This window comes from Thamnophis sirtalis, unplaced genomic scaffold (assembly GCF_051295495.1).
Source record: "Thamnophis sirtalis isolate CommonGarterSnake01/CBP01778 unplaced genomic scaffold, rThaSir2_p1.2 scaffold_14, whole genome shotgun sequence".
Taxonomy (NCBI): Eukaryota; Metazoa; Chordata; class Lepidosauria; order Squamata; family Natricidae; genus Thamnophis; species Thamnophis sirtalis.
In genome coordinates this window covers 47612615-47639141 of record NW_028261394.1, presented here as the reverse complement: position 1 = coordinate 47639141, position 26527 = coordinate 47612615, and the positions used below count along the sequence as shown (strand labels likewise).

The 26527-nt window shown below is 45.0% G+C and overlaps 1 protein-coding gene across 3 annotated transcripts; it reads left to right on the top strand.

The window, feature by feature from the left end:
- The first annotated feature begins 1291 nt into the window (after window positions 1-1291).
- On the top strand, window positions 1292-24868 carry ZCCHC14 (zinc finger CCHC-type containing 14). 3 transcript variants are annotated; one of them, XM_087729112.1, is made up of 13 exons: window positions 1294-1956; window positions 5842-5968; window positions 13117-13190; window positions 16047-16118; window positions 16355-16464; window positions 17941-18035; window positions 18167-18221; window positions 18742-19027; window positions 19711-19802; window positions 20530-20654; window positions 20830-20973; window positions 21059-22480; window positions 24238-24868. In XM_087729112.1, the coding sequence occupies exons 1-13, from the start codon at window positions 1378-1380 to the stop codon at window positions 24297-24299; spliced, it is 3243 nt and encodes a 1080-aa protein (XP_087585238.1). In that variant the 5' UTR covers window positions 1294-1377; the 3' UTR covers window positions 24300-24868. The 3 variants fall into 3 exon arrangements, with proteins under 3 accessions (XP_087585237.1, XP_087585238.1, XP_087585241.1); XM_087729115.1 differs by having other exon boundaries at window positions 1295-1956; window positions 23895-24868; XM_087729111.1 differs by lacking the exon at window positions 24238-24868 and having other exon boundaries at window positions 1292-1956; window positions 21059-22928.
- Window positions 24869-26527: the final 1659 nt, after the last annotated feature.

The window sequence follows — 26527 nt, the reverse complement described above, 5'->3', positions numbered from 1 at the left end:
CATTGCTTCTTGTTCTGCCCTCAGGTGCCTTGGAAAAATAGCTTGACTCCCTCTTCTTTGGGGCAACCCCTGAGATATTGGAACACTGCTATCATTGTCTCCCTAGTCCTTCTTTCTATTAAACTAGACATATCCATTGTCTGCAACCGTTCTTCATATGTTTTAGCCTCCAGTCCCCCAATCATCTTTGTTGCTCTTCTCTGCAACTCTTTCCAGAGTCTCCACTTCCTTGCATACAATGTAACATCCCGTTTTTCGCCTTCACAACAACCCTGCGAGGTAGGCCTGTCTGGCCCCAGAGGGTCGCTGGGTGATGGTGGCCATGAGGGAATTTCCCGCCCTCAGGCCGTTTCCCTGGTCCCTCCATGCTAATGACCCAGTTGCTAGGCAACCCGAGCTTTTATCCCCCCCCCCTCCTTCCCATCCCTCTTCACTCTCCGTAGCCGTTCCTCTCCCCGTTGCTAGGTTACCCATGCCCCGCCCCATCCGTCAGCGATTGACCAGCGAGCTCCCCCCCCCCCGCTCCTGTCAGACAGCGCAAGTTAGCACGCGGCCGAAACACGCGCAGAAACAGCCCTCACTCCAGGCCACACCTCTTTGGCCTCGCCAGAGCCAATCGCGACCCGCCGAAGGGCGGGGCCTGAGGACGTGGGCGGGGGAGGGGCAAAGAGCCGTGAATGACAGCGGCGGCCGCCCGGCGGAGTCCCGTTAGGTGGGTGGTGAGAGGGAGGCCAGCATGAAGGGGCGGGCCTCGGAGGGGAAGGCGGTCCAATCGTGACGCGCCCGAGAGGGAGGGGGGGGCGTGGGCGAGGCGAGGCAAGATCCGGCCTCCCGCTCCTCTCTTGGCCGGCCGGGCCTCTTCACCTTCTCCGCCGGATCGGGATCCCTCCGCCCGCGGAATCCCTCCCACGTATAACGGCGGCGGGGGAAAAGCACCGCCCGGCAGCGTCGCCTCCTGGCGCGGGATTATTTGTCGCGCGCCGGGCGGGCAGCGGAGGAGGAGGGAGGCGGCGAGCGGGCGGCCGCTGCTGCGAAGGTGAGGAGAAGCCGCTGCCGCTGCTTCTGCCGCTGCTTCTGCCGCCTCCTCGCCTTCTTCCCCCTCGGCGGGCAAGGGATGGAGGGAGCCGGGCCGAGGCGGCGGCGGGAAGGAGGAGCCGCCCCCTGAGGGGAGCCGCCAGGCCCGCGAAGGCTTCGGCCCTCCCTGAGGGGGCTTCCCAGGCCCCGCCCCTCGCGCCCTCCCGGGCGACCCCGTGGCTCTGCCCCCCCCCCGCCCCGCTCGCCGCCCTCCCCGCGCCTCTTCCCCGGCCGGCCGGGCTCCGTCGGAGGCTCGTCGGGCGGTCGTCGGGTCGGCGAGGGCCGCGGGTGCGCCGGGCCAGCATGGTGGAGAAGCGCTGCCCGCGGCTGCAGCGCGAGAGCGTCTACCGCTGGTTCTCGGAGCTGCCGTCCCCGCAGCGGGTGGAGTTCCTGTGCGGCCTGCTGGACCTGTGCATCCCGCTGGAGCTGCGCTTCCTGGGCGCCTGCCTGGAGGACCTGGCCCGCAAGGACTACCACTCGCTGCGCGACTCGGAGATCAAGGCCAACAACGCGGCCGACCTGGGCGGCCTGACCAACCTGACGGACGAGGTGGTGCGCAGCAAGCTGCTGGTCTCGCTGGCGCTGCTGGGCTCGTCGCACCGCGAGGCGGCCGGCGTGCTCTTCCGCACCCTCACGCACCTCGACTCGGTCATCCACAACTACGGGCTGCAGCTCAACGAGGGCCGCACCGGCGATGAGTTCCTGCTGCTCTTCACCATGGCCTCCAACCACCCGGCCTTCAGCTTCCACCAGAAGCAGGTGCTCAGGCAGGAGCTCACCAAGATCCAGAGCCTCCTGGCCTGCACCGCCAAGGGGCCCCCCGCCGCCGCCGCCGCCGCCACCACAGCCGGAGCGGCCGCCACCTGTCCCGGGTGCCACAAGGTGGGTCCTGGGCTGAGAGGTGGAGGCCAAGCGGTTTGCAATGGCTGGAGGGGATGGAAGGGAAGCAGACTGTGGTTTATGGTGGCTGGAGGGGATGGAGAGGAAGCAAACAATGGTTTATGGTGGCTGCAGGTGATGGAGAGAAGATGAACCATGGTTTACAATAGGTGGAGCTGATGCTTTATGGTGGCTAGAGGGCAAACCATGGTTTACAGTGGGTGGAGGGGATGGAAAAGAAAGATAGCAATAGCAGTTAGACTTATATCCAGCTTCATAGGGCTTTCAGCCCACTCTAAGCGGTTTACAGACTCAGCATATTGCCCCCAACAACAATCCGGGTCCTCATTTTACCCACCTCGGAAGGATGGAAGGCTGAGTCAACCTTGAGCCGGTGAGATTTGAACAGCCGAACTGCAGAACTGCAATCAGCTGAAGTAGCCTGAAGATCCCCAGTGTGTCCTGGGCTCTACACCCTGTCCCCTCTTCTGTGCCTGGAACTGTCTCTTGGCCACCCCTGTGCCTCTTCCCACTGCCTTTCCCCTTAGAAAATGGCATCTTTCAGTCAAGAGTTGCATCTCCAATCTTTGGAAGAAGATACTGGTGTGGCTAAGCTGTGCAGCTGTCCAGCCTTTTGGGTTCAGGGATTGTAATATAAATGTTGGCCCCAGGAGCTGATTTGGGGCTTTTTTTTCGGCTGAAAAAGCAGCCTGGCCTTGTGAAATAGAGTTAGTAACCAGGAATCGAGACTGGACAGATGTTTTGGCCATCATCAGTGAGAATTGTTTAAAACTATTTCACAACTTTTGATAGTTCATTGGAAGTATGCAACGTGGACCTACGAAAGTTAATTTCCTTCAATAGTGTGTGTATTTCAAACGTCCTCGATGTAAAACTTTCAGTAAGTCTTTTTATATGTTTTTGGCGCACCTCATATTAGCTTTTGGTGCTACAAAATAAGCAGAGATGAATGCTTTTAAATTTGCTGATGCAGAGGTACAATTCAAGAAGGAAGGAAGTTGTACAGTTGTTTAATTCCTCAGAAGTGGCTTGAGGCAAGTATGTTGCTCTTGTCGTTTGTGGTCTCAGTCCTCTAAATGCTCTTCAGACTATACTGCATTTGGACTACACAAATTTGAATGTAATCTTCACAGTCTTGCTTCGATGCATATGTGGATCCCCCCCGCTGGCTGTTCAAATTGAGGATATAGGGAAAACAGAGTTGGGACCTTGAAGGTCCTCTGGTCCAACCCCCTGCTCAGGCAGGAAACCCTCTACCATTTCAGACAAGTGGGTGCCCAATCTCTTCTTTAAAACCTCCAGTGTTGGAATAAAGAACAGTGCAACTAGATCATGATTAAATTGGGGTACACTGATCTAGTAAGATCTGTGGTACTGTTAATACATTCTATGTTATGTATTTCATCAAACAGAACTCAGTGTGAGGACATTTTTGTTACCATCCTGTGTGCTAAAGTATAAACTCCAATGCTTAAACTGTCAAAAGTTAATACCCTGGGCATTTTTTCATTTCTCAAACAAAAACACAGAATTAAATATCAATTTACATAAGCAACTGAATCGGCCAACAATGCCTCAGATGCTGGTAGATATAAAGACTTGATTGAATACTTGTTTAATGCCATTTGTAAGCATCTGCATCTGTCTTCATGTGTTTCTATAACAATCTGTCTATGGGGATTAAAAAAGTAAGTCTAATTCATACTCCACGCTTTGCCAAATTCAAGTATTTTGAATGAGAACTGGGGCTTGCATGAGTAGCCAGGAAATACACTGAGATGAACTGTGGCTTTTAAAGGGGAATCCCGAAGTGGTGTGTAATATTTTGAACAAAGAGTACCCTGTAGGTATTATGTAAAACAAATTCTAATGTCTTCACACACCAGTTAACTCTTGACTGAATAAATGCATTCAGTGGGACTTTGTGCTACAATTCTTTTTAGATTAATATTCATTTCTGGTTTTAAAGATCTTTATGAGAGTCCTCCTAAATCATAATAAACTTAAAGGATGTCATTAATTTTCCAAGTTGCACTAACTTAATTAAACAGAGAGAGAAAGAGATCACCTTCATGTTCAGTGTTTTTTATGGAACAGATTTAAAGTTTGTCCATATACTCATTGTCAAGAGCTGAATGTAACAGTTTGGGAAAATATATTTCCTGATAACTTTGACAATGAAAAGTTTGCATTATTTACAAAAAGAAAAATAAAGAAAATCGCATGTTAGGACTTGAGGAAAAATGGGCTCATTCAAAGAAAAGGTTGCGTGTGGAACATGCTTAATTTGGTATTAATGAACCCTAAACCTGAAAGTCTCAAAAGGAAAAAAGGGGGAATCAAATCAAGTTTGGGATGTTAGGTAAAAGCAGGCTGAGTTGACACATTTGATAAGTGTTCTTCGTCACTAATCCTTCATAGGTTTTTCTCCTTTTTTCACCTCTAGCTTTCTAGGTTTTGTAGAGTGTTAGTTATATCATGGCTAGCTGATACAATGTTGAATTACACACATCTTAAAAGTTGCCAAGTTTGGGAAACACTTCTGTAACTGATCTGATTAGTTTGTAAAACCAGCATCTTAAGTAAGTTTGCTTACTATTCCACAGAGAGGCATTAGTGCTATATGGAGTTGAAATAAAATGATTGCGGGGATTATGAATAGTCCTTGACATGATACATTTTTGTGCCTAGCACAACAATCCTTACTGCAGATAACCCTGTAGCCTAAGTTACATTGACAGCAAATCTCATACTTGCCTCTTTTTATTCAATGTTGAAGAACCTTTGGAGTTCTTGGTATCTACCAGATTATAAATTCCAATTTCTGCATGGTTGATGGACACGTACATCATTTGGAATAAAGTTTGTTTTCACTTTCACATAGCCATTGCAAGTATATTTGGTAAAAAGATAAAAAGGCTTCGAGGTTTTTTTTTTTTTAAAGTCTGTTTAGAGTGGCAATAGGGTCAGGTATGTATTGGAAATAAATGGTTTGCCCTGGGCATTAAAAGTGTAGTAATAGTGAATGGCCGGATGCAGCTCTGTGCATTGCCCCTGGCCTGAGGAATGGGAGAAAATGATGGGCTTGGTACTATATGGAAGGCATTTGATCTTGGCCAGGAGAAGTAAGAGAAGCAAGAAGGCTTAGATGATGAACAGCAACCTGAGGCCAATTTTCAAACATAGGTTAGGTCACCTAGCATCCTACCTTGGGCAGGCTGGCTCGGTTACAGAGGAAGTGGCATGTAGGGGACCTAATTTGCCAGTGGTCTGCTTTTTTAAAACAAAAAAACCCCACCTACCTGTAGTAAAAAGGATTTGGAGTATACTGAGTTAAAAGAAACGTGTCCTGCTATAAAGCACACTTTCGTTGCGTTTCCTGCTGAGAAAATTCACACAATGTATCTGAGGCTGTTGACTCAGCAGAAGCGGTTCTTAGATAGCTAAGTAGAACAATAGTTGGTATCTTAAGTGCAGCACTTGGAAGTACTTGGTGATTTTTGGTCCATGTATTTGCTAGTCAGTCACCAGAATTACTTGATTAGTGAAGTCTGCGAGACTAGGGCAAGATTTAAGCCTTTTCAAACAAAATGAAATGTGACGACCTCGGGAGCTTGTCTGAGACACACAGCAGGTAGTTTTGCTTTGAGAATTACTTTTAATAGAACGCAAATTAACACAGGCATAACAAAAATATGACCATTGATGTTTTGTAATGAGATTTGGGGGGGGCCTGAAGATGCTTTCTAAAAGATAGCAAGTTGAAAATAAGAACGTTGTTTTAGAAATAACTGGACTTTAAGAATATTTTTAACTCACGTAAGCCAAATTGACAGGTTTGTTTTTTGTACTTTTTCTCTTACCTAGGTCACTCCGAGATCTGAGACCCCCATAAACCACGTGGTGGGTAACAGTTTAGAGAACGCACTCCACACATCAGCACATTCCATTGAGGAGTCATTGCCTAAGAGGCCTTCAGGGAAGCACTCCAAAGGTACATCTCAAGGTTTTGCCGAATATTCCTATTTGTGTGTGTGTGTGTGGCGGGGGAGAACATTCTCTGTCAGTTATGGTAGCCTTTGAGCGGGAAGTTTCTGTTTAATGGATGGGAGTGATTTATTACACACGAGTTTCATTCATTTCCCCATTTGCCTTCAGAAGATCATTCTCGTGGCCATGTAAGAATCTCTTTTCTTCAAGTAGCATGACTGCCAAGCTCTGCTACCTGCTGTAGTTACACCACGCCACAAGAAAGGACAACGGATAGGCTTGTCCCTGTAACTCATGCAGTGCAGAGCCCTGTTGTGTTGAATTTTCAGTGCTTAAATGAAATTTCTCTCCTCCGCTGTAATTCTTTTGTTACGATATTGATTCATCTATTCAGGATTGGACTGTCCTATTGTGTGGAGATCTGACATTTCATTAAGCAAGCCTTATTGCTTGCACTTTAAAAGGGCATTGAGAGGCGTTAGCATTCAGTCTGACGCGGCAGTACAAATGCTCTTTAAGGCTACACCTCAGAATATTTTGGAACCTCTAGATAAGAATGTTTCATATATGCAATTTAATTCAGATAAAAGGATTCATATAGCTGGTGAAACAGTCATTCATAATAGAAAACCGTGCTTGGTTTTACTTAAAAACAGACAATGTAGTATACTCTTTTTTTCCTGCTAGTTAGATATATGGATAAAGGTTTCCTAAATCACATTTTGAAACAAATAATCTGACAGTTTATTACTTATGACCAGGAAGTTTACTGTGTGCTGATGTTCTGAGATTTATCTGGAACACTAAATTAACATCCAAAAATATTGGAAACTATTCAGACATGTTGATCATGTGCAAAACACACACAAAAAAAACAGTCTTGCTTAAACAATCTAAAGAATCTTCAGTGTTAATAGTTTACTTAAATCGTGCTTCTGGGATGAAATCTAATTCAATATTTGATAAAGTATGGACATTTCAACTCTTATATTATTTTGTTTCCCTGAATACAATGCCGCTTAAATGAAAAGATCACAATTATTTATTCTTAGCTCTTGTACAAACAATTATATTCTCTGTGCAGCATGCCTTTTTAGAACTTTACCAGATGTCTTGACCACAGCATATTTTCCAAAAGCATAGTGTGGGATAAAATACATTAAACCAGATGTTGAAATGAACTCTGCACTCCATAAGCTCTTACAATATTTTAATGAAATGGCAAATCCATATGGAAGTATCCTTATGACTATCTCATTGTGTAAAGCTCAAATGACATTTCCAAGGTGTAGCTACGTACGTTCTTATGAATTAACTGCAGGCCTTCCAGAATCACAGCGATAAAGAAACCCGAGGTTTTATTTATGGCAGCATATACGATTTTCTGTCCTTTAAAATATTTCACCAGTGTCAATGCTATGTAGAGAAGGAGCCTCATCTACATTTTCCCATTAGCATTTATTCCAAAATATTGAAAGCAAAACTTACTGGATTTCGTAAGAATAACAAACAAGCAGTAATTACAGAATTGATACAGATTAGAATTGCTCATTTATGGTGGGAGAAGGACAACTGTTTCTGCTTTGGAAGTATTGAGATGATTTTATGGATCATGTCCATATTCTAATAAAGATGCAGGTAGTCTTTGACTTATGACCACATTTGGGCCCCACATTTTGGTTGCTAAGTGAGACATTTGTTAAGGGAATTTTGCCCCATTTTATGACATTTCTTGTCACAGTTGTTAATCAGTTGAATCCCTGCAGTTAAGTTAGTAACACGGTTGTTGTCAGAAGGTCATAAAAGTTGATCACATGATTGCACTTTTAAAATGTGAACACGAGTGTTGTTTGTCAGGTAATTCTATTTTTAATAAGATTGGCCTTCATTATAACTCACCGACTCTACAGTAGGAAACACCCTGTAACATTGACAGTTAATATCTTTTAGATTAAGCTATCAACATATTCCTGCAGCTTCTCTCCTCAGAGCAGGCCTTTTGGAGTGAAAGTTATCACCATCTGTCATTAGTTGAAGAAGGCAGTAAAGAGACTTGTTTAGCTGAATTGGAAATAAGCAACAGCTGTAATCCTGTATCTCCCAACCGGAAAATATTTCTGATTTTGCAACTATACCCCGAAACAGCGTTTTGTTGTTTTTTTCCTAAAGAAAAAAAGAAAAGCAAGGGGGGAAAAACAGCTGTTTTTCTGTACAACCACTTGTGTTACACCTCTTAGGAAAGACCATTGATTTATTGCATTACCTCACTGCATTGAGCATATCCATTTCATTAGTGTATCATGCTTGTGCTATTTTTAACAATAAGTTGAAGGGACAGTGCTGATGAAATTACATTATTTTGATTCCCAGCTGAAAGAAAAGCGGTATGGTCACAAAGCCCCCTGTGACTCTGTTGAACTACTTACGATTTTCAGGTTGTGATTGGATAAGGCTACCGATTAAATAATTCCTCCTTGCAAGCCGTTTAGTAGGAATAGTTACGTTATACTTTGATGAGGGCGAGTTCCACAAAATACGTTTAATCTGTGGAAGGATATCACCAGACCAAGCTACTGTGTTCATTGTGCTTATGGCCACAACTGCTTTTTCAGGTGATTGGAGAAGGTGCTACCACTGGAATCCAGCATTTAAAGTAAATGCTTGACAGGGGATGTGAATTGCCTCGAGACATGGAAGCAGCCAGCTTTTAATCTGAAAGAGGTGATGGCTGATTATTTCAGGCCATTGCTTCCCCACAAACAGCAATATGGACTTTGTTGTACCTGACCCCTAAGGAATATTGTTGGTTTAGTACTACTTATCAAAGCTCTTTTGAGTATGAATCCCCCCCCCTCCTCTAATGCATATGATTGGTGGCTTGGGGAGAGGGGGGTTGTTGCTGTTAAGATTGGAATTAATGTGTACAGTGTAGAATTGGCTAAAAGAGGAAGAATATTTAGGGAGGGGAAAAAGCTTGTTTTCAGCAGTAGGTTAAATACTTAGCAGAGGTGATTTAGGAGTTGAAATCCTTCCTAAGGAAATCCATGTTCATTTGAAGTGCATGAAATCCCTGTCTTTTCACGGTTCTAATATTGTGGCACCTACACCTTTTGTCTCCGGATTTTGAAAAGATTACCCCTGGAGGCACTGTCCTTGTTTCTGCATAATATTGTCCCGGCCTGTCATCCGATCTGCCGCATCTTCTTCGAGGCTTACCTGTCAATCTTCATTGACCGTCACAGACCAAAGTAACAATGCAGTAATGCCAAAATAAAGAGTTCGCATGCAATTATGCAATTGTGCGCTGTTCAGAGACAGAGGTTTGATGCCCGGGTGAAATAAGAGATGATGACAGGTGACAAAGGTGCTAAGTAGGCAGTCCTAAGCCCTCCCTAGATCCTAAGGAAGTTGCTCTGGACTGCTGTGTTATTCTGCAAGCTCTCCCGACGTCGTCAGGAATCCTAGGGCTCCAAACCAAGCTTGGGCAATGTTGGCCTGCTAGTGCAGAGACAGGGGAGGCGAGTCTTGCACCTCTTGGAGGGAGCTCAGGGCCTACGCGGCTCCTTCCTCCTCTGCTTCAGCAGACGGAGGAGTTCAGTTGCTTCCGGAAGTGGTACAGGTGCAAGCTGCCCACTCCCACCCTCCTTCAAAGTGGGTAAAAACATTCGTCTCTGCAAAATTCACAGGAAACTTTCATTGGCGCTTACTGGGGTCGAGTGTTCTGTAATGGATGACTCAGTGCTTCAAGTCAACTAATCTGCAGAAGGTTGTCCAGTCACTTGCTCCTAACAGCTATTACAATTGTTGCCAAGCTTGGGGGAGGGGTGTTGCTTTCTGTTAGTGTGTGTGTGTGTGTGTGTGTGTGTGTGTGTGTTTCTGCAATTATACTACAGTACTGATATCATCTGGGCCAGGGGTACCAACTTGTGGGTTTCAATCCTCAAAATTGGCTGGTGAAATCTGGAAGTTAAAGTCTGCAGATCTTAAAATTGCCAAAGCTGGATACCTCTGCCCTAGGGCCTTTCTAATCTGTGGGTCTTCACTGTGAAACCAATACCTACGGCAAATGACTGCCTAAGTGTGACCCCATAGATTGGAATTCTATTGTGGTGAAGATACCGTCACTAGCTCAGATTGATAAGATATATGTCAAGCATTATTACAGAAATTCAAGTATATTGGGATCAAACCGTCCTAAGAACATTATTTGATTGACTGATCGATTTTTAAAAAGAGACAGAACAGTACCTATTATTGTTTTTGTAGTTGATGTAAAGGGTGTGAACTTGGCAGGTTATATCCTATTGTAGACCTAGTTCACAATGATGTGAATATAGACTCATTTTTTCCCCTTGAAGATTGAAAGACATATGCTACTTAGTTCTAATCTAGGCCAGTAGAATATTTTTTGTTGAAAAAATATATGTGGTTTTTGATGTCAACATACATAAACTAGTATATACAACCCAGTTATATGGAGAACATTTTTAAGAATGTCATTTAACTGAGAGCATAATAAATTGAAGTCTGGCTATTTGTGCAAAAATAATGTTCATCTGAGTTTTAGTTTCCTGTCCCAGAGATTACTCATGTTTTTAAAATAGCAGTTATATGCTTTTCTCATAATTCCCAATATGCTTAATGGGCATTGTGGTTATCTTAAGATGCTGACTTCACTATTTGTCTAGTCACTGAACTCGTATTTTGTTTTGATTTTAACTTTCTTTAATATTGAAAGGAAACCAAATATAATAAAAGAAGCCCAAGATCTTTTAATCTTGAACCTGCTTTTGGAAATACATGAAAAAGTTATTCCCAGTCTGAAAACAAAAAGGAATGAAGTTGTGGAATCAGACAGGAAATTAAGTCTATTAGTACTGTAAATTGGAACTGAATGTTCCATATGTTGTCCACATGAATGGAGTTTAGTGGGTTTCTAGTGTGTGTTTCATGAATCTATGGTTGCATTTGTGGCAGAAAGGTAATAGCTAGGTACATTAGCGTTGCCATCCTTGTGTAGGTCTCTCTGGCAGTTGTCTCATATGTAGCATCTTCCTGGTGTAAGAACAGAGAAAAAGAAGTAAGAAATGGCAACTGTGACGAGTTTCTGTTGCTACAATATTTTATTAAAAATTCATTCTGGCAGATCAGAGCTGGACAAAATATTTCCCTTTACTGTGGCCATTTTACAAAGCTGCTAAATTTCTGTTTCTCACATTTTATGGTGGAATCCTTATAAAAACTAGGTATAAAACAAGTTGAAATATTAGAGAATACTATCCAATTTTCCTGCTATAATCCATAAATGTTGCTGTATAATGGATAGCTATTTACATTTTATAATCTAGTTTATGAGAAGTCTAAAAGTGTTATCTTGTTGCCTGTTCACTAGTTTACCTTGGCTAGTAACAATTCTGAGCTACTGAACATTCAAAATTGCCCATATTTTCATATATATCCATGTAAAACTGTCTTTCTGTTCTCTTGTGCTGAAGTGCTAATGAAACCATGTGACACTTTTAGGGGCAGCTAGTGCAAAGTTAGTAATATGGATACACTTCTCTTTCTCTCAATCAAGCAGCTATTTGATATCAATAAAACAATTATTCTATATTCTTTAAAAACTATTCAGTTCTTTCTTGGTATTATTAGGGTGCCTATGATGTGGTTATCGAAATAATAATTGATGTACAGCACTTGCTTACTGAGGGCATGATCTGTTTGCCTATTAGTTCAATTTCTGATAAAGGTTCAGGTGGAAACTACCTCCTATGAATTAAAAGATGAAAAATAACATTAAGAACATTTAATTATGACACAAATGTAAGCATTAATCCAGTTGATGCTTCAACTGGATTCAGTTCATATGACTTTTCTGTAGAAAGATAGAATAAATAGGAACTTTAAAAGCCTTAAAACTGTTAATTTACCACATAGGGAGAAAATGTGTTTTGAGCCAAGTGAGAAAGAACATAATGGGAATGTTAGTTAGGAAAAGTGCTTTTAAACAATTTTAGCTTTTCCAAGCGAGATTAATATTCAGTATACACACATGGGTATTTTTAAACTTGTTCTTTGTAGCTGCTGGCATGTTATTCAGCAAACGTTAAAAATTCTTGCTCCAGGGGATAATCAACTCTTGTTTCAAAGATGAGCATTTTATACACATTAAAAACCTTTAAGGCACTGACTGTGGCATGTGTGTGTTGCCTGCCTTAAAAAATATTTAGCCCATCAGATCTGGCAAAAGAGGCATGCTGTGGGTCCCATCTGTTAAGGAATTAAGTTGGCATGCCCATGGAGGTCTGCCTTTTCTGCCATGGCGCCTGCCTTATGGAACATTCTCCACCCCACCCAAGTGAGGTCAGTTCTATCTCTTGTTCTCCTGAAGCCCCTCCAAGACCGGCTGGGGACCTGAGGGATCTCGAAGTGGCTCCCTCACTGATCTGGTCTGCTGGTTGGCTCTTCTTTCACAAAGCAGCAGAAGAGGAGAGCTGGCCGTACAATTAGCAAAGGTATCGTTTCGTGTTTTGTAAGGTCTAAGGCAGTGTTTCCCAACCTTGGCTACTTGAAGATGTCTGGACTTCAACTCCCAGAATTCCCCAGCCAGCGAATGCTGGCTGGGGAATTCTGGGAGTTGAAGTCCAGACATCTTCAAGTTGCCAAGGTTGGGAAACACTGGTCTAAGGAGCCACCTTGGTTTTTGAAGCTAGAACTCGCCATTCAAATTCAAACACTTGGTGAACCTATCCCGAAAGTGGTTTTTTCCCAAAAGGTACCTGCACTGTCTAGATTTTGTTTTCTTTGAAAACATTTTGCTTCTCATCCAAGCAGCTTTTTTTTGTTTCCAAAGGAAAAAACCAAGACGGTCTAGTTGTCTTTTGGAAAAAGTACCTTTGGGACGACTGTAACTTGGACAATTGATAATCTCCATAGACCCCTTGGTAAACCTGGTTCCATAACTTTGGGTTGCTTGTACTTATTCACATGTTGCATTAACAAAAAGGATCCAGGCATCATGGATGGGATTTGCCATCCAGATGTGGGCCAGTAGGAGTGATCACGGATGCCTGCAGCCCTCTCTGCTTTTCAAGCAAAGGAAACAGGCCTGTAGCCCTTCCGTATGTAACACGTATTTCTTTTTCTTAACAGTAAGCGTCGAAAAGGTGGAATTAAAGGGATTATCACACAAGAAGAATGATAGGATTGTTGAATATTCTTTTGAGGTGAGTATCAACGATTTACAAAGAAATGCAAATGAGATGAAGGAAACCAGATGTGGAGCATTCAGCATTGCTTTCTTTAAAATAACAGTTTGCCTCTCAAAACATATTATATTCAATTTTACATTACCTCCGATTCCAAAATTATGTGTCTTGGACATTTACCACTTCATGTTGTAGGAAATAGTCTGCTTATATCTTTTTGTCGGGGTGGCGCAGTGGTTAGGGTGCAGCACTGCAGGCCACTTCAGCTGACTGTTATCTGCAGTTCGGCGGTTCAAATCTCACCGGCTCAAGGTTGACTCAGCCTTCCGTCCTTCCGAGGTCGGTGAAATGAGGACCCAGACTGTGGGGGCGATATGCTGACTCTGTAAACCGCTTAGAGAGGGCTGAAAGCCCTATGAAGCGGTCGATAAGTCTAACTGCTATTGCTATTGCTATTTTTAATGAAAGGACTTTAATTATTCATTTACATTCAAGATGTGCTAAAAGAATGTCAACCGTTTGCTCATAGCCCAGTCTAATTGTGTACATACAAGGAAAAACGTAATGTGCAGCCCTCACGCCATAACAAGCGATTCTAAAGAAACCAGGATAAAGCAGCGATACCGTAATTGTGCCCTCCTGTTAAACAATAACGCATTAAAGTTGTTGGGTATCTGTCTCGTGCCTTGAGGTTAATCATACAAAATGCAGCGAGAAAAATATCGGAAGATTTTGAATACCTAAAACTATAAATAATACAGTACGATAACTGAGCTCTATTCACAGGATAGGGAAAGTCCCGTAATTCCCGTGATTTTGTTTTGATATATTTAGACTACACATTCCATCCCCTGAGAGTCTAGCCTGAGGGGCAAGACAGGCACCAACTGGTCTCTCTCTAGTCTGAGAGCTTAAAAGAGGGAAAGGTGTGCACTCTGAGCTCTAATTCAATCTGCAGAAACAGATTTCCGAGGAAAAGGGACTCCTGAACCTCTGTGCAGAACTACCTTGCTTCACAGGGACACATAAATAACAGGAATATTATGAAAGCTAACAGAAAGTGTGGGGTGGGGGTGGATTTTGAGGGCACTTTTCTTTCTTGTAAATATCTGGAAAAGCAAGCGAAAAGCCACGTAAATGGAACCACAGTTAAACGCATCCAGAAGTGCTATTGTTTCCCCTGCATGCTGTGTGTGTGTGTGTGTGTGTGAGAGAGAGAGAGAGAGAGAGAGCGCCAGGGGAAGCAAAAGAAATCAACAAAACCCCAGGAAGGATCGACGCTGCCTGCCCATTTTTGTTTCTCAGTTTAAGTTAAGCAAAGGCTGGAAAAAGGAAATTCCTGAATTACGTAATGTATTTTGAAACTCTTTCCTCCCATCAGTGCTTTTGGCAGTATCCTCAGGGCTGGAAAAATGCATGCATTTCGGTGGTTAATATAGTGTGGAAACATCCTGCTCATCTCACCCCTGCTTGTTTTTAAAAAGGATAGTGGGAGCATTTCCCCACCTGTCCTCTAGATACGATACGTGCAAAACTCACACTGGGTTCGCCTCTGTCTTGTATTGTAAGTAATCACTTAGCTTCTGTGGACTTCCAAGAGGGGCTCTCAGACAGTGGTTGAACTTGCAGGAAGAAAAAGATACAGATTTCGTGATCCGTCAAAACCGTGGTCCACAAAAGCGCGATCGCCGAAAGTGTGCATTTGACGTCATCACAGCGTGATGAAAAAAATTAAAAATTGAAATAAAATTAAAATTAAAGCAAGCCGATTCACATAAAGGTAAGGGTTAGGTTAAGGGTTAGGGTTAGGTTTAGAGCGTTAGGGTTACATTTAGCGTTAGGTTAAGGGTTAGCGTTAGGTTTAGCATTAGGTTAAGGGTTAGGGTTAGGTGAAGAGTTAGGTTTGGGGGGATTAGGGTAAGGTTTTCGCTTTATTTTTACATTTATCGATCACAGCGCGATGTTTTGTCGCGCTATGATGACGTCACATATGCGCTTTCGTCGAGCGCGCTTTTGTCTACCGCGGTTTTGTGGTGTAACCACAGATTTAGGGGGTTTGGCACATCCTCTTACAAATACACACACGCACACACAGCTCAGGAGCTTGGGTCATCTCTTGATAGGAGTCTGGAATACGCCAGATGCCCATGTGCGAGCTTTGAAAAGGGTTAGGGTTAGGGCAATATACAAGTAGTCCTCAACAATCACAATTGGGACCAAAATTTCCGTTGCTAAGCAGTTATTTTAAGTGTTAAATGCCTGATTCTATGACCTTTTTTTGCCATGGTTGATAAGCAAATCACTGCGGTTGTTAAGTGAATCGCACGCCCATTAAGCGTACCTGGTTCCCCCTGTTGACTTTGCTACCAAAATGTCCTGTCTCACCATTACGAGATCAAATATGCTTCTAAAGTACATTTTGTAAATTTAAAGAACAGTTTAGTAGTTCTGATCTTGGATCAGGGGTAGTAAATATATACAAGAGAGCAACAAAGGGATATGTTGCCCACCGTCTTTTGATTACAGTACTATAAAATTCAATGAAGAAAACAAGGATTGGTGTAGAATATTCCTCTATGCTAATTTTTACACGGCACACGTGAGAGGCCATTGCCATGTTTTTAAAATGAGCATTAACAATTAATGCCGATTAACAAACCCAAGCCAATTTTTTTGCTTCGTGCGGTGGTGGGATAAAAGCATCATGCCAGTGGAATTAAGTCCACTTTGGGGAAAACATTGTAACCTTCAGAAACGCAGTGAGAATTTTGCCCCGCTGTATAAGGGTTCAGCCCAGCCCCGTCCGTCTGACTGACCGTCCATTCTAAAGTTGCTTGATGAAGGTGAGCAAAGGGTCCTTTTTCGTTTCCTTAGGTCTTATGGTCTGATTCTTCAGTGACAGTGGTAAAAAAGTCTTCTGCCGAAGTGACTGATTTCATTTCAAAGGTAAAAAATGATTTTGTGCAATTGGTGTTTTTAAAGTACATTTGGAAGCACATATAAACTAACTATACGCTGTATCTTGCACAGCTTTTTTTTAATAAAAAAAATAGAATAAATTACTTTTTGCATGCCGTATGTCAGTTTCATATTGAATATTTTAAGTAATCCATGTGCTGCTCGATTCTGACAAGCAGTGCGGTACAGTACCAATAATAAAAAGCCAACATTTTCTTTCTTAGTTAGGTCAGTTGTGTCCAGAAGAAAATTTGGAGAAATTCATTCCTTTTCTAGCTGGTCCAGAATCATTTTACTTAGAAAGAAGCCATATGGACTTGGAATCAGACCTTAGGTATACTTTGAACTTGTTTCTGGAATTTGTCTGGGTGCGGGTGTGTGTGACTTTCAGTTATTATTTTATTGTTCAGTTAATAAATTTTAACTATTTCAGTAAGTAATAATAACTCTGGTTTAATTGCCGTTGTTTCATCACTTGCTTCGGTTGCAGTTACTTAGTAATAGTTTCTTAGCACAAATTATGAAACCATGCTTAGATTCTCATATGGCTCATCTACCTTCAGGTTCTCACACCCTGCTTTCATTAACAATGCCCAGTTCTGTAATTCTGTACCAGAGTCCTCACACAATTCTACTCTGTAGGAATTCATGCAGTCCCTTTGGGGGAGGGGGGGGCTGTTGGTTCCTTGGAAGTGCATAATTTCAGACCCAGGTCTATCTTCCTAATTAGCGCTGCGCAGGATCAGGTTTAATAGGTCTTCCCTTTGAGATGCCTACCATTGTTTTAATCCCAATGCTTTGGCAAAATGACAAAAATACATGCACTCTAGGGTTACTTGAGAAGTTTCCCAGATAAAGCAAGCTTTGAAAAGGGAATAAAAGTAAGAAAAACAGCTTGGAGGGACAGCTTCAGATGGGAAGAGCGAAAAAAGGGGGGGGGGAATAAAAAGAGGGTTATTTCAGGAAACAAGAAGGCTTTGAGATGATTGAAGCTGATAAGAGCCAGACAAGTGAGAATCACAGGACGGATCACTCTGAAGCGTTTTATTTATTTAATTAACCTACTGTACATGTAGCGGAGTTTGAGAAGCTTGTACTAGATTTGGGAGCGGACAGGAAGCTGTTGCAAACACCTTAAAAAGAGGTATTGTGTGGGTAGAGTAATGAGAAAAATGAATAACTTGGGCAGAAAAAATAAATCTTAAGGGCCAGTTGCATTGGGTAAGCCAAATCTGCTTTAAAAATAATAGTAGGAGCGCATCAGCGGAAAGCCAGAGTCGAAATAATTGAAACTCCTGTATAGCTGACAGAAGCAATTAATTAAATTACAAGAGCAGTATTATTTGCTTACAGGAAATATAAATAGGCAAGAAAGTTCTAGTCTGACCACTTATAAGTTAGTCCTCAATTTATGACCACAACTGGGTCATAGGAACCTCTGTCCCTAAGTGATTCTGTTAAGCGAATCACGGGTCGTTAAGAGATTCCAGCTTCATCTCTTGACACTGTGGCAGTTCCAAGTGTGAGGAACGGTGCCTTTATAACGGTCACTGAACAAATGGTTCATAAGTCGAGGTCTGCCTGTAATTCTAAGTCAGTTGTCTTGGCAGATTCAACTCGCAGATAAAGAGGATCGTGGCTGTTTCAGGAATCTGCCCCCAGTTGTCTCTTCAGTGACTTCAATACTTCATATATTTGTAATTTCCTAATGAGTTCTGTGCGGTGTGACTTCGTTTTTGACAACTTTCACAATCTTAGTTTTGTTTCGCCTGAAGTTGGGAAAATATCATCCATCACAATAATTTTGCAGGTATTTGGCATCCTTACCGTCCCACATCTGGAAAAACGACCACGTCAAGAAATTTTTCAGCACTTCATGTCACTCCCCACAATATCTGAGTTCAAGTGAGTTTAAAGAGCAAAATGCCACCTCAACCCTCTCCTAAAACGGGCGTGTGCCTATGTTTATGTATATGTATATGTAAAAAGACAGTCGAATAATAGCTCTCTAAATACTGTGATGTCCTTGTTTTTAGGTCCTGGCAATTCTTCCCTTTACAAAGTGGGTACGACGCTGGGTGCTTCTGGAAGGTGAGGTGAATTTAGGGAGCGGGTAGAATGCAGAAAAATGGAAACGTCGTTCCGCTTCCTGTGTAATTAGGGGAAACGGCTTTGGCTAATTTGGCTGAGTCCCCTTCGGGGAAAAGGGCGGCATATAAATGCAATAAATTCTAATTCCCCAACAGCCTTCTCGTTTTTATGAATTACATACTTTGTATTCATATGAGATCATCTTATTGCTCACATTACATCGTCCCCCTCGTTTGAGCAAGGCTCCCTCCCTGCCCTGCTGAGGTATTTTCCTTTCTGCTGGCTTTTAACACCCCCATAGCGAGCAGTGGGTTCGCTTAACAACCACAGCATTCACTTTATGGCCATTGCAAAAAGGTCATATGTTCGGGTTCAGTCACGCGGCCTGCTTTACGGCTGTCGCGACTCATGGTGGTAATTGCGGGGGCTCAATTGCGGTCATAACCCGAGGGCTATCTGGGGTACCCATGACTTCCTAGGGAATGCTTCGTTCCTATCCGGCTTTCCTCCTCTCTTACAGGCCCATCTGTGGGGTTGCAGGTGTCCAGGCCGCCCAGAACACTCTTCAGCATCACCTGCCTCATCCGTCCGCGGCAGCCGTTGCCCTCTCCCACTGCTCTCATTCAGGTGGGGCCGGGCCCACGTTAGCGTGTAGCCGCAGCCAGAGAGAAAACCCTTCCCCTCTTTTAATGTCTCCAAGCCCACAAAACCCCCAGGCCCAGGAGCAAAACGGAATTTTAGATTGGCTGCGGAAACTGCGGTTGCACAAATACTATCCGGTTTTTAAACAGTTGACGATGGAGAAGGTATGATGCAGGCCTCACCAGAAGCATATAGTGCTTTTTTTTTTCTGTTTCTATTTTCCCCTCTCCCTTCCCCTGCCCTTCCCTTCTCGATTCAGTTACACCATTCACAGGCTGTATTTCTCAATAATCTGGGAAATTATTGGTAAAGCCAGCGTAGGCTTAACTTAGAGCAGTGTTTTTCAACCTTGGCAACTTGAAGATGTCTGGACTTCAACTCCCAGAATTCCCCAGCCAGCGAATGCTGGCTGGGGAATTCTGGGAGTTGAAGTCCAGACATCTTCAAGTTGCCAAGGTTGAAAAACACTGACTTAGAGGAATACTACTTTTAAAATGGCTTAGTAAGAACTAGTTAAAATGTAGTACTTCTTTGCAGAAGGATGTTGTGAAGCTACGGCCATCTTATCCTGATTTAAAAATGATAGTGGGGAGCCCTCTGGTGGAGGCGAATTATGCCATTTAGACCCAGAGCAGCTCCAACGGGCATCTTCTAGTAATCTGAGTATTTTTGGTATGCCTTTAGCTATAAATTGAATTTAGTGAAAGGCTGAGTTTAATCTCTTTTAATATTTTTCTCTTTTTTTATTGGAATATATCCCAGTTCATTATGCCTGCCTTAGTATTCTCAATTTCAAAACCACTTTTACGTTTAGAAAACGTGCTGATTATTTGTCTTTCTCCACAAGTTCTTGAGCCTCACCGAAGAAGATCTTAATAAGTTTGAAACACTCACCATGGGAGCGAAGAAGAAACTCAAGACGCAGCTGGAATTGGAAAAGTAAGTATCAGCCGCAGAAAGACAAGCAGTTTCCCCCCCCCCCTCAGGGTGATTTGTAACTAGTACTAAATGAATTTTGTTTTTTAAGACATCATTCCCAACAACTTAGGAATGTAGTGTACATTCTTAAAAAAGAACGGGGGCAGATTTGATCTTGGATTTTTTGGTGTGTGTGTGTGTGTGTGTGCCATTGTTCCGTGGCCAGTTCAGGTACTCCTTAACTTACAAAGGCAGTGCTGTCACTAAGCAGCACAGTTGTAAAGCATTTGTCGATGGTTATGCTGGCCATCCGGTTGCCATTGTCCAGCGAGAGGACATCACGTGATCAGAACTTCCGACTTCTGCCAGCTTCCCCGTTGACTGAGTGGGAAGCTGGCGGGGAACACTGAAAATCGGGGTCACATGACTGCAGTGTTGGCCCCTAATAGTGAGCCAGGCTCCGTGCACCTGATTTGGAGTCATGTGACGGCGGGAATGAGATAATATCTGGACGTATGAGGACCCGTCAGAAGTCCCTTTTGCGCGGGCTCATCGCAACTCTGAACTGCCCTCTGAAGGATCTGTACCTGTCACAGCTCTGGGTGATCTCATGCTCACAGAAAACGCACCTGTTAATTGGTGTTGGGAAAGGGGTTACCCATGGATACGCATCTAAAAAAATTGCAGTCTGGCTAGGAGACACATGGCGATTGTATTCAAGTGTTTCTCAACCTTTTCTTAACGGCAGAGAAAAGTCAGAGAAGCGGACCATGAACCCAGCCCCCTCCCCACCGGTCAGCTCTGGGGTGGCCAGAGTTCCTCCCACCACTCACATCAACCCCATACAGAGCATTCGTGGGAACCATGCCACAGGTAAACGGGTCTCCCGTGTCAGAGGAGTGTGCTTCTCCCATTAGTGCTGCCTGGAGCCTTTCCTCCCCTCTTTCCTCTTAAGGGAGGGGGGGAGCTTCCCTTAGAAAGCAGCTCGCTTAACCGCAGCCCTCCCCTTCTTGTTTCTGATGGGGGTTTCTGCTTCTCTCCCCCCAAGAACTGCACGTGGACGTGGATCAGGCCGTCTCCACCACGCCCCCCCGGGAAGGCAGTTCCTCGGAGTCCTCCAGCTCGTCCTCCAGCCCCATGGGCATGCAGCCCCGGGAAGAAAGCTCGGACAGCGCCGAAGAGAACGAGAGGCGTAAGGGCCGCTCCCTTTCGTTCTGTGGCAGCCCCTGGGGCCTCCCTGGGCCGGCGTGCTGCAGCTGATCCCGTTTGCCTTGCAGGTGTGGAGATCCACCCGGAGCCCTCGGAGAAGGAGAAGCCGGTCATGATCCTCAATCACTTCGGCTCCAGCTCGGCCCGGCCCACCGCTCAGGTTTTGCCCGTACAGAACGAGTCGGGCTCTAGTCCGGCGGCTCACCACTCCTTGCCAGGGCAGATGACGGCCACTCCGATCCGAATATTAAACTCTATGCACAAACCCGAGCGCGGAAATGCAGACCTGAAGCTCCTTTCTTCGCCTATGCACTCGCTTTTACCTTTGGAGGAGAGGACAAAGTTCCCCGGCGGGCCCGCTCAGAACAGCGTCAAGATGGAGAAGAGCTTTGGAAACACCCTGGCGGATCGGATCCCGGTGCCTCCACATCAGCCCCTGCAGGTGCTCTCGGCGGTCCCTGAAAACGGCCCCTCCACGCCTTCCCTCCATTTCGGCCTCCGATCCAAATTGGTCCACGCGCCCGCCCTGGACCGAATGGCGAAACCACCCCAGCCCCCGGGCATCCTGGTGGAAACCAGCACCACGGCCACCGTCACCTCAAGCACGGTCTTCCACATGGCACGCCCCCCCATCAAGCTGCTGGTCTCCTCATCCGTGCCCACCGATGCCACCCTGGCGGGTCAGCCGTCCTGCTCCAACAGTATGCAATTCAGCGTCTCCCCAGCAATAATCAGCCCCCGGACAGCTCTGTACACCGCCAACACCAAAGTGGCCTTTTCCGCCATGAGCGGCATGCCGGTGGCCCCCATGCCCAGTAGCACCTTCTGCGCAAACAGCAACCCCGCCGCGTCTTCCAGCAGCCACCTCGCCACCTCCTTCGCCAACATGGGCAGCCTGCCCAGCTGCCCCCCTCCCAGCTCCAGCCCCACGCTGTCCTCGGCCGCGGAGAACAGCTTCTACGGCGGGGGCGGCTCCGCGGGGAACATGCCCGTCCCCAACCAGAACAATCACCACCACCACCACCACCAGCATCAGCAGCCGCCTGGCTGCATGGTCTGCAGTTCCTGCGGCTGCAGCGGGAACTGCGGCTCCAGCGGCATGACTGTGAGCTACACGAACTACTTCCAGCACCCCTTTTCAGGGCCGTCCATGTTTACGTTCCCCTTCCTGCCCTTCAACCCTCTGTGCAGCAACGGCTACGTCAACCCCCAGCAGTACAACAGCAGCTCGGCCTTCCCCATGGTCCACTCTCCGTACAGCGGCGGCCCCACGCCGGACTCCCTCATGAGCGGACAGTCGGCCTTTGCGGTGCCCCCCATGCAGAGCTTCATGGCCGGCACCGCAGGGGTGTACCAGGCCCAGGGGATGGTGAACAACAGCGGCGGCTCGGGACACAAGAAGCCCGGGAACCTCTCCTGCTACAACTGTGGAGCCAGCGGCCACCGAGCTCAAGACTGCAAGCAGCCACCGATGGATTTCAATCGACAAGGTGAGGAGGGACGTGGCTTGTCGGAGGTGGATGGATGGGGCTGCTCCCCCCCCCAAAAAAAAGGCAGCCGGGGACTGTGGTTCTGGGCACCGGGAGGGAGCAAAAACCCTGTTGAAAACACAAGTGTGAATTTGCCGTTCCTTGCCAGATTTGATCCAGTCCCTGAATGTCCCTAGTAGAAGAAGCATTGATGTGTGGTTGTGAAGGATACGGCCTGGGTGCCAGTCCCACATTCTCTGCCCTGTCTGCTTCAGGAGGTTATCATGAGGACCAGTCTCCTGAACTCAGAAGGAAGGCAGAATATTAAAAATACATCGTTTTTTAGCATTCTGTAAAACAGGAGAAGGGCCTTCTTTCTTGCCGCTCCGGCCCTATGGAATGAACTACCCCCAGAGATCCGGACCCTGCCCACTCTCGTGGCCTTCCGAAAAGCTATCAAAACCTGGCTATTCTGGCAGGCCTGGGGCTGTTGACCTCTTGACCAAGGTCCAGCCCCAATTAGTCTGGGTGCATGATGTGTTTTTTAATCTGCTTTCTTTTATCTGTTTTTTAACCTTTTTCTTAAAATTTTATGTCTGTAAGCCGCCCGGAGTCCTTCGGGATTGGGCGGCCTATAAATTTAATAAATAGAAATAGCTGAAAGGGTCTGGCTGAGGAGGCCGAGGAGGGAAGGCAGACAGTGTAGCCCCCCAAGATAACAAGAGCACTTAGACTTCTATACCACTTCACGGTGCTTTATAGCCCACCTCAAGCGGTTGATAGAGTCACCCTACGGCTCCCCAAACAATCGGGGTCCTCATTTTACCCACCTCAGAAGGATGGAAGGCTGAGTCAACCTTGAGCCTGGTGAGAGTCATTCTCCTAAATTGCAGTCAGCAGGAGCCTGCATCACACTGCAGCTCATAAGGATGTCTCGAAAACAAGATGAACAATTACAGGGAGTCCTTGACTTACAACCAATTCTTTAGTGGCTGTTTGAAGTGACTTGGGAACAATGCGTGTAGCACCCCCACCTTCCTGTGATCAAAATTGGGACGCTTGGCAATCAGCACGTATTCACGGTGGGGGGGGGGGAAGTGCAGCTTCCTGGGGTCACGTGATCCCCACTTGCAACTTTCCCAGCTGGCTTCCGCTAAGGAAAGTCAACTGTGGACGCCAAGATCCGCTTAACGACCGCAGGTCTCGTTTGACAACTGCAGGGATTCGCTCAACTAAAAGTTGTAAAATTGGCCATGACTCACTTAACAACTTCCTTGCTTGGCAGTGGAAATTCCGTTCCCAATTGTGGTTGCGAGTCTGGAGCTTGCCTGTATTGTGTCCCCAATACCCGAAGAATCTGTGAATCTGAACTGGGATTCTTACCACCTGGATTGCAAAAACTGTGCTAATTGAACCTTCCTTCTTTTTCCTTCAGGTACATTTCGGTTAAAATACGCTCCCCCGGCTGAGAGTTTAGAGTCCACGGACTGAGATTAACTTCAGATGCAATATTTTGTGATGGCAAAATGGCCATGAAATAATTAGGGAACTTCAGATTGGGAGTCTATCTGTTGAGCTTATTAATGTTATTTTTTTAATCCAAAGGTGCTCTACTTCAACCCTAGGAAGGAACTGAAACTTTAGGAGAGGGGGGCGGAGGGGTGGGGGTTTCCAAGCCCCCCTCCCTTTTTTTTCCTGAATTGCCAAAACAGATTTTAACGTTGGATCTCCCCGAAGATAGGCGGGACTGGCCAAACTCTTCTTTTCTTGTTGTATAGAAACTGCTGCACTTTTGCCGAAGAATGTTGCCATAATTTCACCTTCCATGCTGGAAAATTAAACTCCTGGGCAGCTACGTTATAACCTGGAGTTGGAGTGAGAGCTAAAAGGCCGGTGGTGCAACCGTTGCCATTCCGCCCGCTGGACGCTCCGGAAGCTAGTTAAAACGTATTATCTCCTCTTTAAATTTTCTTCCTCTCAAAATAAATCAGGCACTACACTCTGGGATTTTTAAAGGGTTGCACTACGGAAGAATGTATAATTCTGTTCTGACTATCTGCACTTCTAGCGAACTGAGGTCAGGGGAGAAGAGAGATTGGAAGCAGGCTACGTGGTCGTCTCGTAAAGGAAAACAAAAAAACCGTAACCCTCTTTTTCTCCCCAAAGAACAGAGGTGAACGCTTCGTTCTGGAAACAGTTTTAAATGTACCACGTTGGTCAGCAATTCCTCTTAATGTAGGACTAACCAGCAGTGGATTAAACTTAAGTCTCCCAAGAGTCTGGTGCCAGAGACTCAGTGGTTTCTTTTTTTAAAAAAATTCTCTTCTACGATTTAAGGAAGTGTTAACAATTCAGCGGTTTCTGCCGTAGGAAATAGTCTTCTGCATCTGTAATAAATTTTAAAATTCAGACTCTTCCAGGAATTTGTTGGGTTTAGAAGGCGGCAAAATACCAAGTACTGTAGCCTACCGTTCCGTTATTTAGGAAAGTTTTATAGTTTGCCTCTTTTCCATTTGATGTGGGCTATAAAAAAAAATTTTTTTTTAGCTTCGGTAGCTAAGTAGCAACCAGTAACGTTTATCCAAAGGGGGCTGAAACAATGTGGATTTTTACCTCTCAAAGGGAGGCAATGTCTTTTTTTTTTTTCAAAGAATCCATTCTCCCTGCTGCACTCCTTTGCTTCATCATCTGGGCTGCCTCAACTCTTAGTCACGCAGGACAGGACTGGCTGGGTCTCCACATTTTTTAATGTGCTGCTTTATAGTAGAAGAGAGCCTCCCCCCCTCGGAACAACAGGAGTGGCCGGGTCAAAAGTCTCTCTCTGCTTTCTGTAAAGCAGTAAAGCGAGTTCCCCTCCTGTGCTGGTTTATTGCCTTGGACACTGGTCATCTCCAACCGGCCTGCGTCCGACGTCCGTTATTTCTATGCAATGGAGTATTTCGGTTTCCATCTCCTCACTTTTGGCTTCACCAAAACAGGGTTAAGTTAGATGGGGGCGAGATAAGACTTAAGCTAGTTGAACGTTATTCGCTCCGAACTCTGGGGTAGTTAATGCGGCTGCGGTTAAAATCAGTGTGTCGAGATCGTAACGTGTACAATTCATTTTGTAGTTGCCCTGAATGACGGAGGCTGCTGCTATACATGGTCACCTGTTAGGGAAATAAGACTGTATTCAAAGAGGGTGGGAAGTCAGCAACTTACGTGGCCTTAATCTTGCCATGAGTGGAAGCAACCTGCCTTGGTTATTACATCTTTCATGTTTACTTTTAAAGCTGAAAATAGTAGTCTGAAATATACGCTAAGAGCCAAATGTCCATTAAAAAAGGAATCCCTATCATCCCACAAGCTTAGCAGGCTAAAAACCTTACTGGTTTTCTTAATTGGGAAGCATCTAGGCCAGTGGATCCCAAACTTGGCAACTTTTAAGACTTGTGGACTTCAACTCCCAGAATTCTCCAGCCAGCTCTGCTGGCTGGAGAATTCTGGGAGTTGAAGTCCACAAGTCTTAAAAGTTGCCAAGTTTGGGATCCACTGCTCTAGGAACTTGCCTCTGTTACATCTGTGCATTTTTTTAATAAAAAAATGTGATTTTCTTTCCCGTGGGAAAAAAAGAGACCCTCTCGCCCAGCTATCCAACTTTCAGAGAGAGCCGCTTTGATAATATAATTGCAGAGAAAAATGCAGCGGAATCCCCAGAAGGAAAAATCTGCTCTGACTTTTCTCCGTTTGAAAGTATCAGCTTTGCCTTGTAGTTCTCCATTCACGTGCTCCAGTATTCAGAAACCGTTGGCAGTGCGTCATATAGGAATAGATGCCCACAAGCAGGCCTCGCGTGCAAGAACAGTTAAAAACACTTTTCTTAGAACGTAACTAACCGCGTGCCTCAGTTTGGTTGAAAACTTTGCACTGAAGGACTTGAAGGAAATGTGACTCGATTCGTGTTGTTAACGAAAACAGCACATCGTGCAGGATTGCCCAAAACCCTGGCCTAGAGGGGGACGAAGCTTTTCCTTGCTTAAAAAAAAGAAAAGAAAATAAAAACAAAAAGCAGACTTTCTCCACTGAAGG

Coding starts and splice junctions, on each gene's coding strand:
- ZCCHC14 (XM_087729111.1), top strand. CDS start 1,378: ATGGTGGAGAAGCGCTGCCCGCGGCTGCAGCGCGAGAGCGTCTACCGC. Junction 19,028..19,710: donor AACAGTTGACGATGGAGAAG/GTATGATGCAGG, acceptor TTTCTCCACAAG/TTCTTGAGCCTCACCGAAGA. Junction 20,974..21,058: donor CGCCGAAGAGAACGAGAGGC/GTAAGGGCCGCT, acceptor TTTGCCTTGCAG/GTGTGGAGATCCACCCGGAG.